Source organism: Gopherus evgoodei, chromosome 4 (genome assembly GCF_007399415.2).
Source record: "Gopherus evgoodei ecotype Sinaloan lineage chromosome 4, rGopEvg1_v1.p, whole genome shotgun sequence".
Classification (NCBI taxonomy): domain Eukaryota; kingdom Metazoa; phylum Chordata; order Testudines; family Testudinidae; genus Gopherus; species Gopherus evgoodei.
This window is the reverse complement of record NC_044325.1, coordinates 142,166,684-142,183,531: the sequence shown is the minus strand read 5'-3', so window position 1 is coordinate 142,183,531 and position 16,848 is coordinate 142,166,684. Positions and strand designations below refer to the sequence as shown.

The following is a 16,848-nucleotide window of genomic DNA, read 5'->3' as shown; positions in this document are numbered from 1 at the left end:
TGTGAAATGGTGGCTACAGGGCCAGTGGAGGCCACGCGCTTTTTCAGAGAGCCTGAAAAATGGGGGCTCCTCTTTCCTAAGGAGTAGTGGATTTAAAAAAAAAAATCTTTAGCCTTTCCCCCACTAGCTTTAGCAATCTTAGTTGTTGTTAATGGGCAGTGGAGCCTTTTATTTATTGTTTTTACTTTGTGCTATCAGTAAGGATTGTATGTTTTTCATTTAGTGCTAATTCAGACTTTCTTGAGCTTGCTTGAGCGTTAAGCAGTTAATTAGTATTATTTTTACACAGTACTTATTTTCTATTAAGATCCATTAATGCAGTGTTTCTCAACAATTGTTCCGTGAATTGGCACTAGTCCCTGAGAGCTCCGTGACGCAGTTTAAGAAAGCAGCAAGCTGGTCCCTGAGATCAAAAAGGTTGAGAGAGAGACTGCATTAGTGCACACCCCTGTGGAGTCATATGGACTTAATGGGACTCCGCATAAATCCATGTTAGTGTATCTCAGTGTAGGACTGAGGTCAATATGAGGAGAACATATACCGGTGAATCAAGTTGATGGAGTAGCCAGAGGTGCCCTGCCCGGAGGAGCATGCACTCTTTCAACCCCTAGAGCCCTGTTATCTCAAACAGAAATGTTCAGGCCTACCTTCTCTCCTTTCCCTTGTCCACCCTGTATTCATGCATGCTCCATTAAGCAACTAATATTTTTCTTAAAGGTATTAGTGTACACCACTCACATCTGACAAAGTGGTATTCACCCACGAAAGCTTATTCTTCAATACATCTGTTAGTCTATAAGGTGCCACAGGACACTGTTGCTTTTTACATATCCAGACTAACATGGCTAACCCTCTGATACTTGACACTTGTCACTTCAAACTCAGTCGGCTTCCTCTCTGCTTTAGGAGTCTTGCCTGCTTATGGTCTGACCCACCATGCAGAAGCAGACACTTGACTCACGAAGACTGGTTTTTATTATACCTCCTGCTTAAAGTCACTAATTTCTTGCAGGGCTGTTTTGTGAATTAGTCAGTCAATTGGTAAAACAGCAGTGCAACATGCGTACTTCCTCCGGAAGCTGTTTGAATGCATCATGGCAGTGCAACAATCTCTGCAAGTCAGGTTCCTGGGTTGCTGAGCCCAGTACAGATGAAGCACTGCCATTGTGCTGCTCAGTCTGACAGTAAATGCATTTTCTTCAATTGAAAATGAGTCACAGTATAAACAAGCTCAATTGCCTGGGCCACTTTATAATTTAAGCCTGAAACTGTGCAAAGAAAACCGTTTGAATCCAAAACCAAGTGGAACTTGTGTTTTGAGCTTGGTTGTGTTTTGATCTGAGTTTGGGGATTAAAGTTTGAAACTTAAGCCAGGTAAGTTTGCTTAAATTCCTGCAAAATGAGATCAGAGTTCCTCTAGTCCGTGTCTGGTATTTCTGTATGTGTTTAGGATTCTGTGCACGGACAACTTAAGTGGTGGTATAAACACCAAACCAGGGTCTGTCATGCTTCTGAAAAGTGTTGGCTATATTGAAAATATCTGTTTTAGCCTGCTCTTCTGGCAACGTTAGCATATTTGTTGGCCTCCACTTGTTTGGATTCCCTGATGATGAAATATTTTTCACCTGTCTTTGATCTCTTTAGCAGGTGGTGCAATCTCAGAACTGTTATGAAGACATTCTGCTTTCTCTTCCTCTGTTCTTTCCTATGTTGGCACCATAATGTGGAATATGGACAAGGTGCTCAGTCAGATAATGGACTGACTTTAACTTAATGCAGCAAACTGATTGCTCGTGGATGCAGGGAGTGACTTTTATAAGAAGTGAATTATGGAAGAGAAAATGGCCTTCATTCCCTCTCCTCAACCCTCTCTCCCACAAACAGTGTAAGATAATGACTCTCAGGACAGGAGATTTGCAAAGAAACTGAGTGGATGGTCTCCTTACAGCATTTGCTAAAGTGAAGCACCATGCTTTCTTCAAGCTAAGAAATCACTTTCTGTTTACTTCTTTCAAAGATTTTTAGTTCTGAAACTGAAGCATGCCAAGATTTTTATTCCCTGGACCATGTATCCTCTGACTGTGTATTTCTAAGAACTTCTATTTCATTAACTCTTATTTCAGTGGAATGTTGTTTCTTTCTTCTCTGCCATCTCTACAGTACTTAACAGTGAATTAAAAGAAAATCTGTTAATATCTTCATACACACACTCCTTTTGTACCACGACTGCTGATTGCGTGCAAGGTCTGATGCCAGACGATCAGGCAAGGATTTCGGATTAGAAGCTGAGAGAGTCTCTGAAGTCTGCAAAGAATGGGCACTTTATGTAGTGGTTTGTGGAGGTGAAAGATGCCAGCTTCATGACACTGTTTGTTGGTGGAATTGGGGAGGGTGACCATAGAATAAGTCTAGCTAAAAGACCCAAGAATTTGACTCCGTTGCCTTTAGGCTGAGGTATAAAAGGGAGCATTTTGTTACTTTATCTCTTTGCCTGCAGTGTTGGTTCTTTTTATATTGTCATATCAGGTGCCATAGTGTAGGCAGCTGGCTCACTCTTTTGCTGACCTGTTCTTGCAAGTAGAGAAGAAAGAGAACCCAATCTTTATCTCAGAAGAAACTGTAGTATAAATACTCAATCTTTTTTTCAGTTAAATATCGAAGACCTTGAATAAGAGTCAAGAAAAGCCAATCATGAAACAGTAACACAGGTTTAAGAGCCAAGGATCCTTATATATTGTTTTAAAGTGGTCAGTTCTTTTTCCCCTGGGAAAAAAGGGAGAGGGGAAAGATGGAGGTTTGTGTATTCTTTCAAAATCTCAATCTTTTTTCTTCTTCCCATGTATGCTTTAATTCTCTTGTCCCCCAGTGAGCTGTATAATGCTGCCACTGTACTTCTGTGCAAGGAGAACTAGATGAGAACGTCTCTAAAATCACTCAGCATTGTTCCTTAACAACTGGCCCTGCTGATGATTAAGTGACCTTGATTAATATGTACACAGAATAGCTCAGTTATAGAACATGTACACTGGGCATTGTTGAGGTCAGGCTCAAGCCACCATTTGGAGTGTGCCACAGAAATGATCAGGAGAGAACTTCTCGCAAACTAGTAGAGATAGGAAATTAGGCAGCGGATGTCTTGCAAATTATACTCCTGGTTCTTCAGTGTGCTGAGTACCCTCAACTCTCATTGAACTCAGTGGAGTTGAAGGCTCCTAGTACTTTTCAGGAAGTGCTCCGGATTGTGTAAGAAAGGACCCTACATACGCTAAGATGGTGATGTTATTTGAGTAGCAGAAATGGACCGTTGGACTGTCTTTGACACACGGTCTTGCAAAAAAGGGCTTTGGGGCTAGTTTCTGCGTGCAGTCTGGGAGATCAGTTGTTACTTTAATTTGTACAGGGTTTGTGTAATATTTTTCATAAGTGCTTACTTGTTTGTTACTTTTTAAACCTGAGACAGCATTGTGGGATGTCACCTTTCATGGTGCTGTCACCTAGAATGACAGAAATTGGCAGGTGTGTTAGAATGATGCTACCTTCTGAATCGCAGCCCATAAGTTGTGTTCCTGCTCGTTCTTTCCATTTCAGTTGTAGATACACACAGAAGTCATGGAAAAACTGACGTTTAACAGTACCATCTCCCCCAATAATCTCCTTATATTCTCAGGATTATGTGGACTACACACATCTGAATTTAAGGTGATCCTTATTCAGTCCCTGAGCTGAAGGAAGTCTGTTCCGCTTGGGACATCATAGAGATTCTCTTTCTCCATCCCTGCCTCCTTCCAGGTGACACTAGCATGTTGTTGGACTTTTTATGCAACAAATTAAAATAGAGCTTTCAGTCTTAGTGCCCCTCATTGGTCAAGGTGTATTACACTTGCTCTTCAGCTACATTAATTTATTTCCTTGGCTTAGTAAATTCAACCTGTTTTCACTGCTTCTTTGAACTTCTAAACATCCTTCATACAAAAATGTCCACTCATACCAGAAGCCCAAGAGGTGAGTCAGGCAGGTACCTGTTAGGGCTAATTTAAGCAAAGCAGCCAGCAGCAGCATTGGAAATAAACAATGGAAGATGAAGGAACACTCTAAATAAGTAGTTCATAAGAAATCCAGTGGTTTTGTTCCTAACTTGCAGTCCAATGGCTTGCTTCATTTAATGAAACTTTTTGATTCCACCCTCACACATACTCTAATAAGCTTTCTTTGCCCTTTGAACTCTCTGGAGAGCTCATTTCATACCTTAAATTCTTGTGGTGTGTCTGAATCCATCACAAGCCCTAACGCTGCCCAGGTGATGGCTCTGAAGATTGTCTTAAGGCATATGAATTGTCATGGTCTCCAGCCTTCATTGTTGAATGCTTCTCCAATTGTACAGTGTATGTCCTTTGTTTATTTTCCTGTCTCTTTAATTTGATATTTTGATATATCTGTAGTTTTTGTACAAAGTGTGTCTGATAATGGCCAGTTATACAACAGAGCAGTGATGTTAGCTTCTGTGTTTGTAAATAAAGAGGTATGTTTTATTTCTTAAACTTGTGGGTAAGTCTCTGTGTTCCTTTCATTCTATTATTATTATTATTATTATTATTATTATTATTATTATTATTTATTTGTGTATTGTGGTAATTGTGATAGTCCCTGAAGGTTCTAGCCATGGATCATGACCTCATTGTGCTAGGTGCCGTAGATACTTAGAAAACAACCATCTCTGCTTCAAAGAGTTTACAGTCTTGGAATTATTTATTTTGCAACAAGAATTTGCTTGAATAAACTTTAATAAAAACAAATTCTTAGTCTAATAAAAATATTTCCATATTCTGTTAAACAAAAAAACAGTGCAAGCAGATGGTCTTAAGTACAAGTTTGCATTGTGTGCAACACAAAGGTTTCTGGACAGAGAACCTAAAAGTGAAACTGACCATAAGGAAAAGAGAAATGGACTTATCAGAGTACTGGAACATAAATTCAATTGCTATGCTGAGCTTAGTATAAATATTGGGAGAATGTAGAAATGGAGAAAGTGAACAGCATAAATAGAGAACAGTAAACTAGATTTTAAAAATTCTTTCAGCTTTAATAATCTTAGTTCATGGTGGTAAGAGAGGTGCAGTTATTTGTTAGCGCTGTTCATTTTTAAGGAAAAAGTCAGTGTTCCTGCAATCTGATCATAGGTAATTCTGATCTTTAGTAATATCCAATACTCAGTTTGCTGCTCAGGGATTACTTTTGTTTACTGGACTATTGTCACAATACTGTAGTACTCCATCAAAAATAAATACCATGTTTACTTCTCATGACACGTGATACTTGGCACTTTATTAAACCTGTCTTCAAAGACTTTCACAGCTCTTTTTGTGAGCCATTGCTTTGGAGCCATTCTCTTCTCTGCCTGCACCAACACCCGTGTATTGTAAGTGGTGGTGCCCATTTTGCTAATGTATCAATTGGAACGTGAAAGTTGACTCTCCAACGGTCACACAGTGAGTCAATAACAGAGTCCAGAATAGATCCTGGGTGTCAAATTCACAGCTAATATAAGTGGTATCTGAAATCAGTGCAGCTGCAGCCACCTCTGCTAGTGGTAAATTTAACCTTGGGCTCCTGACCCAGCCTTATGCACGAACGCTGACACTGTCAGCTCAAATGAGGCAGCCTGGCTTTACTAACTTCACTGTTTTGGAGCTTTCTTCATCAAATAATCCATTTAAGATGCTTGCCTGGATGTGTGCGACGTTCTTTGTGCCATCATCCTGCCTCATGGCAGGCTGGTTTATGACATCATAATTGTTTCACAGTAGCATGTGTTATGGAAACTTTAGAGACTTAATCGAGCCATGGAGGGAAGTGAAGAACCAGGTCACCTCTCTACAGATACAAAATGTCTGCTGTCCTATTTGAAAGGAAAATAGCCAAGCATATAAGTTGTTGTTTTAAAATATTTACCAGTTTGCCTTTTAACTCTTGATGTTCTGATGGCAATGAAGTCAAAAGCTTATCTTTGTGATCTTGGAGATTTGGGGAGTGCTTTAAATTTCAGGGTACAAATATGTAAGACAGTACTCCTCACGTATATGGTAAGTACTATTTTCCTATTGTTGGCATTGTATTGGGGTTTCAAGATTTTATTATGGATTGTGTTTTATAGTTTGGGATTGGAGAAATTCAACTGGAATAACTTCTTTTTGCTCCAGAAGTTTTTTTTATAATCATTTTTTTTTGGCTCTCCTTTCTGTTCCCTGAGAGTTTAATTTTAAAATATTTTGTATCAAAGGTGGCTTCCTGTTGTTGGAGTTGAGTAGTTTAAAATGAGCTATGAAACATCTGTTGTAGAAATAGGAACCCACATAACGAATAATGACTAACCTATTAACAGGTTGCATTTTCTTTAGCAGCGTTTCACCTGAAGTCCTTGTTCTTGGAGGATTTCATGTATGTGGGGAATTAGTTCACAAAGATGCTGCTGCTGGAATTTCAGTATTACATAGGATGAACACTTTTTTTTATGAAGAATGATTTGCACTTGTTTGACTACTAACTTCCAGTGGCTTAGAAAGGGCATATAAAATTAACTCTGCAGAGATGAAGACCTTGGAAAACAGCTTAATCTGTGGGATATTAGCTTTTGGTTTCTATCTGCCTTTGTTGGCAGCTTCCCTTGAGACAGTTACCATCCCAGAACAGCTGAAGTCAGCAGTTGCTAAGGTTTTGGTCAGCACCACATCCTGCAGTGTCACCTGTGGCCTGGGCTTCAAGGTGGAGGAGATATGTCAGATTGATCGGCATGGGAAAAGGAGTCATTGTAACTTCCGCAGGTCAGACTGCCTGACCAACTGGATCTGTGGGTTACTCCATTTCACTGTCCCCACTGGCAAACCATTTAAGCTCAGCTGCCTGACCTCTGAGATGATTGGTGTTGGCAGCCAGGCCTTTATCTACACCTGGAGGCTTGCCAGAGGCATCATCACCACAGATGATCTGCTTTTTAAACCTTTCAAGACCCCAAGCTATGTCATCAAACTTTCCCCTGTCAAAGAATCTGATGCAGGGACTTACAGGTGTGATGTGCAGCTGATGAAGACATTCAAACTTGTCAAGAGGATCTACTTTGGGCTTAGAGTGATCCCTAATGACTTAGTGAATCTGAACTTTCAAAAATCCTTGACTCTGGAACAGAAACTAGCAGCAAATGAAAAGGAAGGAAACCAACAGAATGGCACCAGTGTCATAGTACAATGGCATCAGCAGTCTTGGCAAAGGAGGGCTTTGTTGGTGTTCCTGATAGGAATTGGAAGTGGAGTAGCGGGAGGTGTGTTGGTGGGCACAATTCTCTACTTTTTGCTGGAGGCTCGCAGGAAAAATAGAGCCACAGAGGAGTGAACTGCCTTTTAATGTGGTCTCTTCCGACAGAGGGCTTATTGCAATGCTTATACTGTCTTAGTGGCAGTATTTCAAACTGATGTAGGTGTGTGATTCTGATAAACTGAGATTTAACTATTAAAGCAAAAAAATAATCTCTCATGATGTGCTTGTTTTTAGTTTCATAAGTCTGTGGTAAGTCACCACAGGACTTAGGAGCCAGGAACACCTGAATCTTAATGATAGCCCTGATGCAAACTTGGGCAAGTTACGTAGAACCTACATTTTCAAAAGGGTCCGTTAATTTTGGGTGTCCAGCCGAGCCACCTAAGACTTGAACTTTAGGAGGGTACAGATGGTTGCAGATAAAGTAGACTGCTCGTTGCTCACCAGTTGCCATCCTGCTGCCTTCTGACTAGTTCAGAACAGTGTTTCCCTAACTAGTATTCATTCCCCTGCTGACTTTTGCAACTAGTTTGCTGGGTTCCCTCTCCCTACCTTAATTGTACTGCAGTAGTGCATATACATCCTGCCTGAGATTGGAGCTCCATTGTGCTAGATGCTGTGCAAACATGTAGGGAGACAGTCGTAGGACTGGAAGGGACCTTGAGAGGTCTCATAGTACATAGTCCAGTCCCATACACTCAAGGCAAGACTAGGTATTATCTAGACCATCCCTGACAGCTGTTTATCTAACCCGCTCTTAAAAATCTGCAATGATGGGGAGTCCATAACCTCCCTAGGCAATTTATTCCAGTGCTTAACTATTCTGACAGGAAATTTTTCCTGATGTCCAACCTAAACCGCCCTTGCTGCAAGTTAAGTGCACTGCTTCTTGTCCTAGCCTCAGAGGTTAACGAGAACAATTTTTCTCCCTCCTCTTTGTAACAACCTTTTTATGTAGTTGAAAACTGTTATGTCCCCCATCAGTCTTCTCTCTTCAGACTAAACAAATCCTATTTTTTCAATCTTCCCTCTTAGGTCATGTCTTCTAGACCTTCAGTTCAGTCATTTTTGTGCATTGTGTACCTTATCGCACTGCCTCAATGACGAACTTCAGTGCTGGGTCTCCACTGCCTTCTCATGGGTGTATAGTGCTTTTTTCCCCACTGGACCTGGGACAGCTCTAAAGCTCAGTCATGCAACAGTTTGGAGCCACTCAAGCTTCCTTTGCAGGCTGGAATGGGGAAGCTGCAAGCATTAGCTGGTGCAGGCATTAGCTGGCGCAACCACAATATTCGTCTAAGCTGGCACAGGTACCGGGATCCAACCACTTTAGAGTATGGATAAGCCCTTCTTCAGCCATTCAGAAACCAGTTTATTCTTAAGGATTTTTTTTAAAGGATTCAGTGCTCTTGTGAGTCTGCTGAAGTCACTTTCCCTTGTGTTAAGAGAATAAATCATGTAGCAATCAACAGTAAGGAACAGTGCTCCACTGGCACTGAGATCAGCAGAGGTCTTTTCTCACTCTAGTCTCTGTCTCTGGTTTACTGTAACAATAGGGTTTACCGGGTCTTTCACTCTCTCTGCGAAACAAATTAGGAAAGCAGAAAAACCTACAGTACATCTAATTCAGGGAAAAACTATGACAGGCTTTGACATTTGAAATGTATTATGCAAACCCTCACAGTTACTTCTTTACAAAAGTGATATTTTATGGCAGAGGGGGATGAATACAAAAGTAAACAAGTTCTCTGCAGAGCATCTTCTATAAAAGCCAGTATGAAATATATTGTTTAAATACACGGGCCAGGTCTTCAGCTGGTTGGAATTGGCACAGCTCCATTGACTTCTGTACCTTAATTGCTAGTCACTGAGAGTGTGCATGCGCAACCTCTTTTGAAAAGTCAATTCTTTGATTACAAGGTTATAATAAATGACTGACCGTTACTACTTTGTTTCGGTTTCTGGAGCAAATTCCTACTTACTCCACAGATGTATTTGCAGCAATGCTGCTTCAGTTTCAAGGACTTCTCAGAAAAATAGGGCTAGAACCCAAGCTCTGGAAAGTAAAAACTATATTACCATGCTTGAGGAATAAGTGTGAGGTTTCTTTAATGTACTTGCAGCATTTCCTCTCTTGTGCTGACCCTAAAAACTGGCCTTGTGGGACTATAGTAGGTCAAGGATTTATCCATAGTGCTCCAGGGTAGTGATGAAAGTAAGACCTGTGTATTGCTACCATTTGGCTATATAAAATGAATGTAAACAGAGAAGAGGAAGAATTCAGGGTCACCACTGGGGGTGGATATGACATGCAGATAAAGGCGAGGAAGACTTAGGCAGAGTACCAGGAAAACATTTTTTCTGTGATGTTCATATTGTGATTTAATCTCCCGGGAGAAGTCTCCAAATCCCCGTCACTTAACTGAAAAATCAGTAGATAACATATTGTAGGGAGAAAAGTCCTGCACCGGCAGAAGGGAGAGGGAGACTAGACGCCTCTTCTGTATCTGTTTTCTAATAGTCCAGGGCTGTGCATGCATGCCCATGTTACTGAGAATACAGTGTAGTTTGTTGGCTTCCTGCAGGGGTTCAGAGGCATGTGGAGCTGGTCACAAACCTGTGATCCACATTTTGCTGAGCCGTGTCGGGTGTCCACTCTGGAAAAAGACATTGGAGCTCTACACTGTCGTGACTGACAACAAAGGGCTATATGTTGTCCTGCCATCAAGAGATTTGGTCCCATGGGCAAGAAGTTCCTGGATGGTGATCCAGTTGTCCCAGACTCTCCTGCTTCTCTTCTTCATTAGCTTCTTTTGACTCAGCTCAATGATACTAAGATCTCTTCTGCCCTCAGTCCCTGTTCTGTCATCTTCCTTCAGCTGCTCCATCCGGCTTTGCACCATGAACTCCTTTCTTTGTTTCTGATGCTTGGACAAGAGCAAGTGTTGCCTCCTTTCCGCCTTGTTCCAGTACTTCCCAGTCTTCAGCTCGCTCAAGGCATCATCATCTGTTGTCATTCCACTGCGTTCCTTCATGATCCGTAGTGCCCTGTCCTTTAACAGTTGACTCTTGTGTTGTTTATTCAACAGTTGTCTGCTCCTTTTGCAGGTCAGGCTCCACCTGTTCCCCTCATCTAGTTTGCCCTGGATGCCTTTGCTGCATTGATGTGAGAGCATTGATGGACTAGGCTGGTTGCTTAAGCACTCTGCAGAGGCGTCTTCCTGCACTAGGTTCATATAACTCACACAACGGCGTGCATGATACGGAATCACAAGTGCTTTTGGCCCAGTAGCAACGTTCGCAGGTGTAAGAGAAACTGGTTCTGGTTCCATCTGCCCTTCTGTTGATTTATCCACATTTGCTTGTTCTCGCACCCTGTTCACTGCATTCTGAGGACAAAGTCCAGCTTTGTGGTTTGTCCCTTTTTCTTTGCTCATGGTGCCGTCTCCAACCAACGGAGGGCACTCTGCATGAGACTGGCCCAAACGATACTTAGCAAGCCATTGGTCTTGCAGTGTGGATTGCTCAGACCCTTCCTCCTGAGCTCCTGAAGCATGTGGCGTTCCTTGGTCTGTATTAAAAGTCTTAAATAGCTGATATTGGTGGCATTTTCTTTCCAAGATTTCTTGAAATCTCCTGTATTCTTCTGGGCTTACACCATAGAAACTGGAATCACTTAACTCATCGTAGGTTAAGAACTCATCAGTAGCTAGCTCACTGCTTGCAAGTGTCTCACCAGCATGGTGATCTGCCTCCTCCCTCTTCTGGACATAGGGGTGTTCAGCATCCATATCGGGTCCTGAATTCTCATCTAGCTGGGCACTTCCATCAGTACAGCCAACTCCACTGTCCCAGTCATGGGGGAGCAGAAATGTCTTCTCTCCTCCCTTTTCATCCTCCTCTTCTGTCTAAAAATGAACACACGTAGTTTTTAGTTTTTCCTAATGCAGTTGTTCCACACAGCTATGCGTTGAGTCCCTAAGCCAGCTGTCAGGAAATGGAAACACAGCGTTATTGCCGATGAATTGCAGTGCATTGCAGACTTCATGGGAGATGGAACATTTCCCATCTAATGCATTACATCAAAGGCAGATTATAACAACTGGATGAATAGGGAAATAGAGGATTAATGGAGTCTTGTAGCCAATTATATTTTAATTTGTCTCCTCACTCACTTCCATGTTATCTTCCTTGCTTCTCACTGAGCAGAATATTGTTAAACTCTAGAGAGAGGTTCTGAGACATTTTTACTGAGACTTGCTTTGGATACATTTCTTTTCCCTTGAGGAAATACACTGCAGTGCACACACATTCAAATCCTAGCTCTCTGCACAGCTCTGCCAGTGCGTCAGTCCGAACCCACAACACCTTTGTATTTCAGGCACGGATCTCTACGGAGCAGAGGTTGACCAAACCATAAACCACAGCATGCTGGACAAATGTGTGATCAAATTTCACCCCTGCCTGAACCCAGGGCTTAGTACAGTCCTCTAGAAGTTCGAGAGTCACCTGTCACCCTCTTCAGTCCCCAAATTTGCTGTATAAATACATTTGGGTATGTGCTTACCAAGCTCAAGCCGATGCTGTAGTTATCTTTAGGGATAGTATAACAGCTGCTGAAGCTCAGCTCCTTTTGACGAATGAGGGCCAGTTCATGAAAGAGAGAGAGACAGAGTGTTACATGTACAGAGAACAGTAAGTCTAGTTTAGCAGCCCTGATTCAGGATAAGGCTGTGGTGGGTGAATAAGATTGTCAGAGCCTGACTGCTCCAGCTCCCCTCCTCCTCAGCCTGGAGGAGGAGTCTGATTTGATTTCATTATTATTTAGTATTTATATTAGCATAGTGCTGAGGAGCCCTAGTCTAGTCACGCTCCAGGATCCTGTTGTGCCCTCAAGTCTCTTTATGTACAAAGGCAAATATGAAGAGGGATAAATGCTACCTCATAGTCCAACCCTTCTTCGTTTTCCACATCATGAGGTGCAGTCGGCAGGTAACCAGGTTCATTGTCACCATTCTGATCTTGGGGCAGCAAGTAATTGTAGCAGGACCTGCGGGGAGTGGTGAATAAAAGACAGACAGTATTCCGCTAGGGGGATGGGTGTGGCCCAGGAATCGGAAGGCTTCCATTTTAAATGTCATACCTTGAGGCAGCAGTAGTGGCTTGCTCTTATGGTGTAATTGGCCAAAACTGAACAGGCAGGGCAAGAGCTGGATTGGGCTGTACAAAAGTTACAGGACGTCGCCCATTTGAAACCCACTTAGGTTGACAGGAACCAAAAATGAGTCGTCAGTCTGCATGGGAAGCTTGCATTGTTGATACCCATGTGACACACACATCTCTCCGGCAGTAGCACTTTAGTAAAAGTGGGCTTTGTGTAAATCAGCACAGCATTTACTAATTATAAAAGGATTCAAATGGGGAAATATAGGTCTTTCAGCTATTGGTAAAATAACCAGTGCTGGGCTGTCCCTTTTCTGGTGCTGACTGCTGGATCTTTAATCACAGGATAGTGCATTTGTGGACCCAGCCAACCTTGTGGCACGGCTAGTACAGTGAGATGGCCAAGCAAAGGACGAGCAGCCTTTCCAAAGCATTCACAAACTTGCTGAGGCACAGGGAGTCTAGAGTAAGATTCATATGTCTATTGCAAAGCTGTTCAGGGCAGGTCCAGAGGTGACAGATGGATAATTATCCCATCTTTGCTTTATGGAAGACCCCCAAGCAAAACCGTGCACTTACCTGCCCAGGAAGAGATTAAAACCTGATGGGGTGAAATCCTCCCTGTGTGGGCACTGCTTATCCCACCAGCTGGAGTCAGTCTGGGTTGTGGCATTGGATGTTTGGGGCGCTTTGCGGGAGGACTTCTCTTTTTGTACCTCCAGTGTGATTTGGTCGTCTGTGCTCTGGAGTATTTCTAGCGCCTCCTGCATGGTGGCATTGGAGATGTCTTTCCCGTTGACCTGGTGGGGGTTTATGAAATGAAATATTAAATTTCTACCTTAGCAAGTAGTAATCTGTAAGTGAAACACGTTTCAAATTTGTCAGTAACAATGTGTCCTCCCTGCTGCTGGCCGTTCCCCATCTCAGAGCAGTACAGGCTACTATTTCTGCTATGGTGTCACTATTCAGAATGCATCTGTTTAGGGGGCACAGAAATCTATCCCATTTTAAGAAGATCATTGAAGTTAAGGCTTTTAACAGCTGCTCTATTCTACCATAGAAGTAGCAAATGAAGTGATCCCTATGTATCTGTAAAATGCTTTTGGGATCACTATGAAAATATCCTAACAATAAGAATAAGGGTTTGTCTGCCCACAGTCTTGCACTGATTTAGTTAAAATGGTGAAAACCCTCTTTGGACACTGCTTTTCAAAACAGGTTTCTTTTGATTTTGCTTCAGTCTGTTCCTAATTGACTTAAACAAAACTGCAATAGGCCTGTTTCAAACTGAGTTAAACATGTCCACACAGCAGCAGCCTTTTGCAATGATTTAACATAACATCTCCAATTAAACCAGCACAGCTCTGTATATGCACAAGTCCTTAGATTCCTGTTTCTCACTTCCCCCAGAATTCTTATCATCCAATGCACCGTTCTGCTCTTGCCATGGTTTTTGACGTGCAGCATTTTCAACGGGGATTAGAGTGTCCTTAGCGTTTTAAAAAAACTCCATAGGAGCTGCTTGTTTATCTGCTTACACTTGTACTCAGAAGTGCAATCCAAAGCCCTGCTGTGACGGTTGCCTCTGCCACTGATGCCTGTAACACACATCCCAGGATGTACAAAGGTCTCTCGCCCACCCTTTTTCTCATATGCAATGAACAAGAGGGCAGATCTTTAATGGAGAGGAACAAGGGGGGCTTTGTAACTCAGATTCCATCTGTAAAGCCTCCTGCCACAATGGGAGACGGTTGCTGCCAGCAATGCCATTGCATGAGCTTGGCTTGTCACAATACACTGTGCATCAACAGAAGGAACAGTGAGTCCAACGCTGATCATATTTGGGGCATGCTGTCTCCAAAGGGTGGGGACAAACTCATTCTCATGTTGGAAGCTATCTCATCTGGACAGGCCTCCCTGTCCTTTGTAACCTAAATACAGAGTTTAGGTGCTATGGTGATGGTGACTTTAGAAATGCTGATAGAGATTACATTGAGAGGACAGATCAAACCGTTGTCTCATTCCCAGGTTGAGGAGATGTCACGGTGGGAAAGGGAGAATAATGGCACTTTGATCTCAATAGCAACTGAATGTCTGAATTGCTTTACAAAGGCGTTCTCTCCGTTTTAGAGATGGAATAACTGAGGCCTTGGTATGTGAAAGCCAATATTTTCCAAAAGTGTCCACCAATTGTGGGTACCCAGATTTGGGCATGATAGTTCTGATTTTTCAGATGAGGTGAGTCTAGGGTTCACCTTGAGCAGCCAGTATGTTAATTGCAACTTGCCCTGTCTCACTAGAGATCTAAAACATGCTAGTTAAAATATGTTGGCTAACATAGTCTCGCAGACTTGCTGGGAGAAAGATCCCAAAGTCTGTATTGAGGTGGAGCTGTAGTCTGATCTCCCTGAACAGATCCAAAGTGGGTGAAGTTCTGGAGGATGCTGGCACTGTCTAATCTTTATCCATCCCTGCATTTGTTAATCCTCTCTTCCTTCATGCATGTGTATCATGCCCATTCATACAAGCAGGCCATCCCAGTTCTACATGGCTGCACTGCAGGAGAAAAAATGTTTTCTACTCCTAACTTATAGTGCACTTAAAAAAAATCCTCTTTCCCATTGTTATCTAAATCCCTTTCCCCTGCTGATGCCATCTGTGTCTCTCTCACACATGCACGGGCAGAGCTGGGTGAGCTGCTGCTGTCTAAACTCAACTCTTATGTGGATTCTTGGCGGGAGGCCCTTTGTAGCACAAACGTCAGGTCCCTGCCAATGGTCCTGATAATTAGGAAGCAATTATCTTTGCCCATTCTAAAATCAGCCAGATTGCGTGCAGGAAGGAAGTTAGATTTGCTAATGGCATTACCGTGTGCATAACAGAGTAATGGGGCAGAGGCAGCTGTTTAAATCACTGTTTGCTATTGAAGTTTATCTACATTGAATAACCAGATAGCTTTAACTTCTGGAATTTTTATGATGGTGAAGAGGAAAATAAACCCCATATGCTCCTTATAGAGGAGAGATGTGGCTGGTTAAGGTCCCTGTTCCCTGAGTGCTGAGCTTTCTGAGGTCACTGATGATCCTTCTCTGTTTGTCACTCCAGTACTTCACTCATTTCAACTAAGGTCATCAAAGGGAAGAAAATACTGTGGCCATCTAGGGTTTTATGGATCGCTCTGTCCCTGCACATCATAGCTGCTCAGAACTTCCAGGAGGCAGTGGGGATAGAATTGGCTCTTCTCCAAAAAAAAGCCATAAGCTTCTACCACTTGAGCCTAAGGAGAATTTCTGTTCACCATTTACAGAATTTGACACAGATGAGCAGTTATTATTTCATCCAGTAGAGGGCAGTGGTATATGATGCAATATTCTATAGATATTGATTTTTGTATTCTAGGTGGTAGTGTAAAACATCCTCTTTCTCTCTTGATTTTTGGTTCTCCTGAACCACAAAAATAGAGTAATTCATCTGATTAGCAGAGAAATTGATTGGGTGTTTTTATGTGCTTGGTACCTACCACAAGAGCTCTTGTTATTTCACTTGTTCCTGCATTGTGTGTGTTACCTTGCGCACTCCCCTCAACTGCTGGAATAAATGAAACAATCCAGTTTGAAGATGATTGCACTTGTGTGTTACATCTCTTCAGACATCTCAAAGCATGTTACAAAAGAATCATGAATACTGTGAGAGCAGCAACTGTGCGGATGCTACTAGGTACTCAATCAACAGCTCATGGACAACCTTGAGGATTGATTGTGCAAACCCTTAGCTCCCAGGGAGCCATGGGGGAAAGTGTGACATGTGCTCTTGAGTGCCTGAAGTACTCATGAATACAGACTGTCAATTGGCTAAAGTGCATATATGTGTACCCCTGCCGTTTAGGGGAAAGGACCATAACTGCCCAGTTGTGTGTCACAGGCCCTCTCCTGATACTGAAGATTCTCTTTTCGCTAAGTAGTAGGGGCCTGGACTCTTGGAAAAGCAGGAGGATCAGTTTAGTCTCTGTTGCCCTCAGTGCCAAATGGCAAAGGTATATGGTGGAGAAATCAGTTGGGAGGCTTGCAGGGCCTAGTCTGGTATGTTAGAACTTATTTTAGAGAGGGGGAGAGAATGTTGGCTGATGAGGATGCTCAGATAATTGGAATTAGATAAACCGGAACATCTTAACTAGCATGAGTACACTGGGGTAGCTAATACAATTGTAGCATTTGCCAGCACTTTCCCCTTATACTTAGAAAAGGAAATAACTGTCTGAAATAACTTCATGACTTTTATGGCAACTTCTGTGGATTAATTAACTTCTGAATTTATTTATACTCTTCTAGTAATAACAGTTTATATGTCAGGAAGGTTTGTACGTAAAGAATGATAGGT

General features: G+C 42.3%; 2 protein-coding genes across 7 annotated transcripts in view; both read left to right on the top strand.

The window, feature by feature from the left end:
* The window catches only part of RBBP5 (RB binding protein 5, histone lysine methyltransferase complex subunit), a 118,182-nt gene that overhangs the window by 14,784 nt on the left and 86,550 nt on the right, over positions 1-16,848 (top strand). For 2 of the 6 annotated variants that reach the window (XM_030561557.1, XM_030561555.1), the window contains exon 14: positions 1,645-4,532. The exons of 3 other annotated variants lie outside the window; for them this stretch is intronic. In XM_030561557.1, the coding sequence (XP_030417417.1) occupies positions 1,645-1,673 (29 nt within the window). In that variant the 3' untranslated portion in view covers positions 1,674-4,532. Of the gene's footprint in view, positions 1-1,644; positions 4,533-16,848 lie in introns of those variants that run through there. One more of the 6 variants, XM_030561556.1, reaches the window with a different exon arrangement.
* TMEM81 (transmembrane protein 81) lies at positions 4,787-7,477 on the top strand. Its single transcript, XM_030561559.1, has 2 exons — positions 4,787-6,080; positions 6,399-7,477. The coding sequence occupies exon 2, from the start codon at positions 6,586-6,588 to the stop codon at positions 7,381-7,383; it is 798 nt and encodes a 265-aa protein (XP_030417419.1). The 5' UTR covers positions 4,787-6,080; positions 6,399-6,585; the 3' UTR covers positions 7,384-7,477.

What these genes read in the sequence shown, in the direction of transcription:
- TMEM81 (XM_030561559.1), top strand. Translation starts at nt 6,586, where the DNA reads ATGAAGACCTTGGAAAACAGCTTAATCTGTGGGATATTAGCTTTTGGT.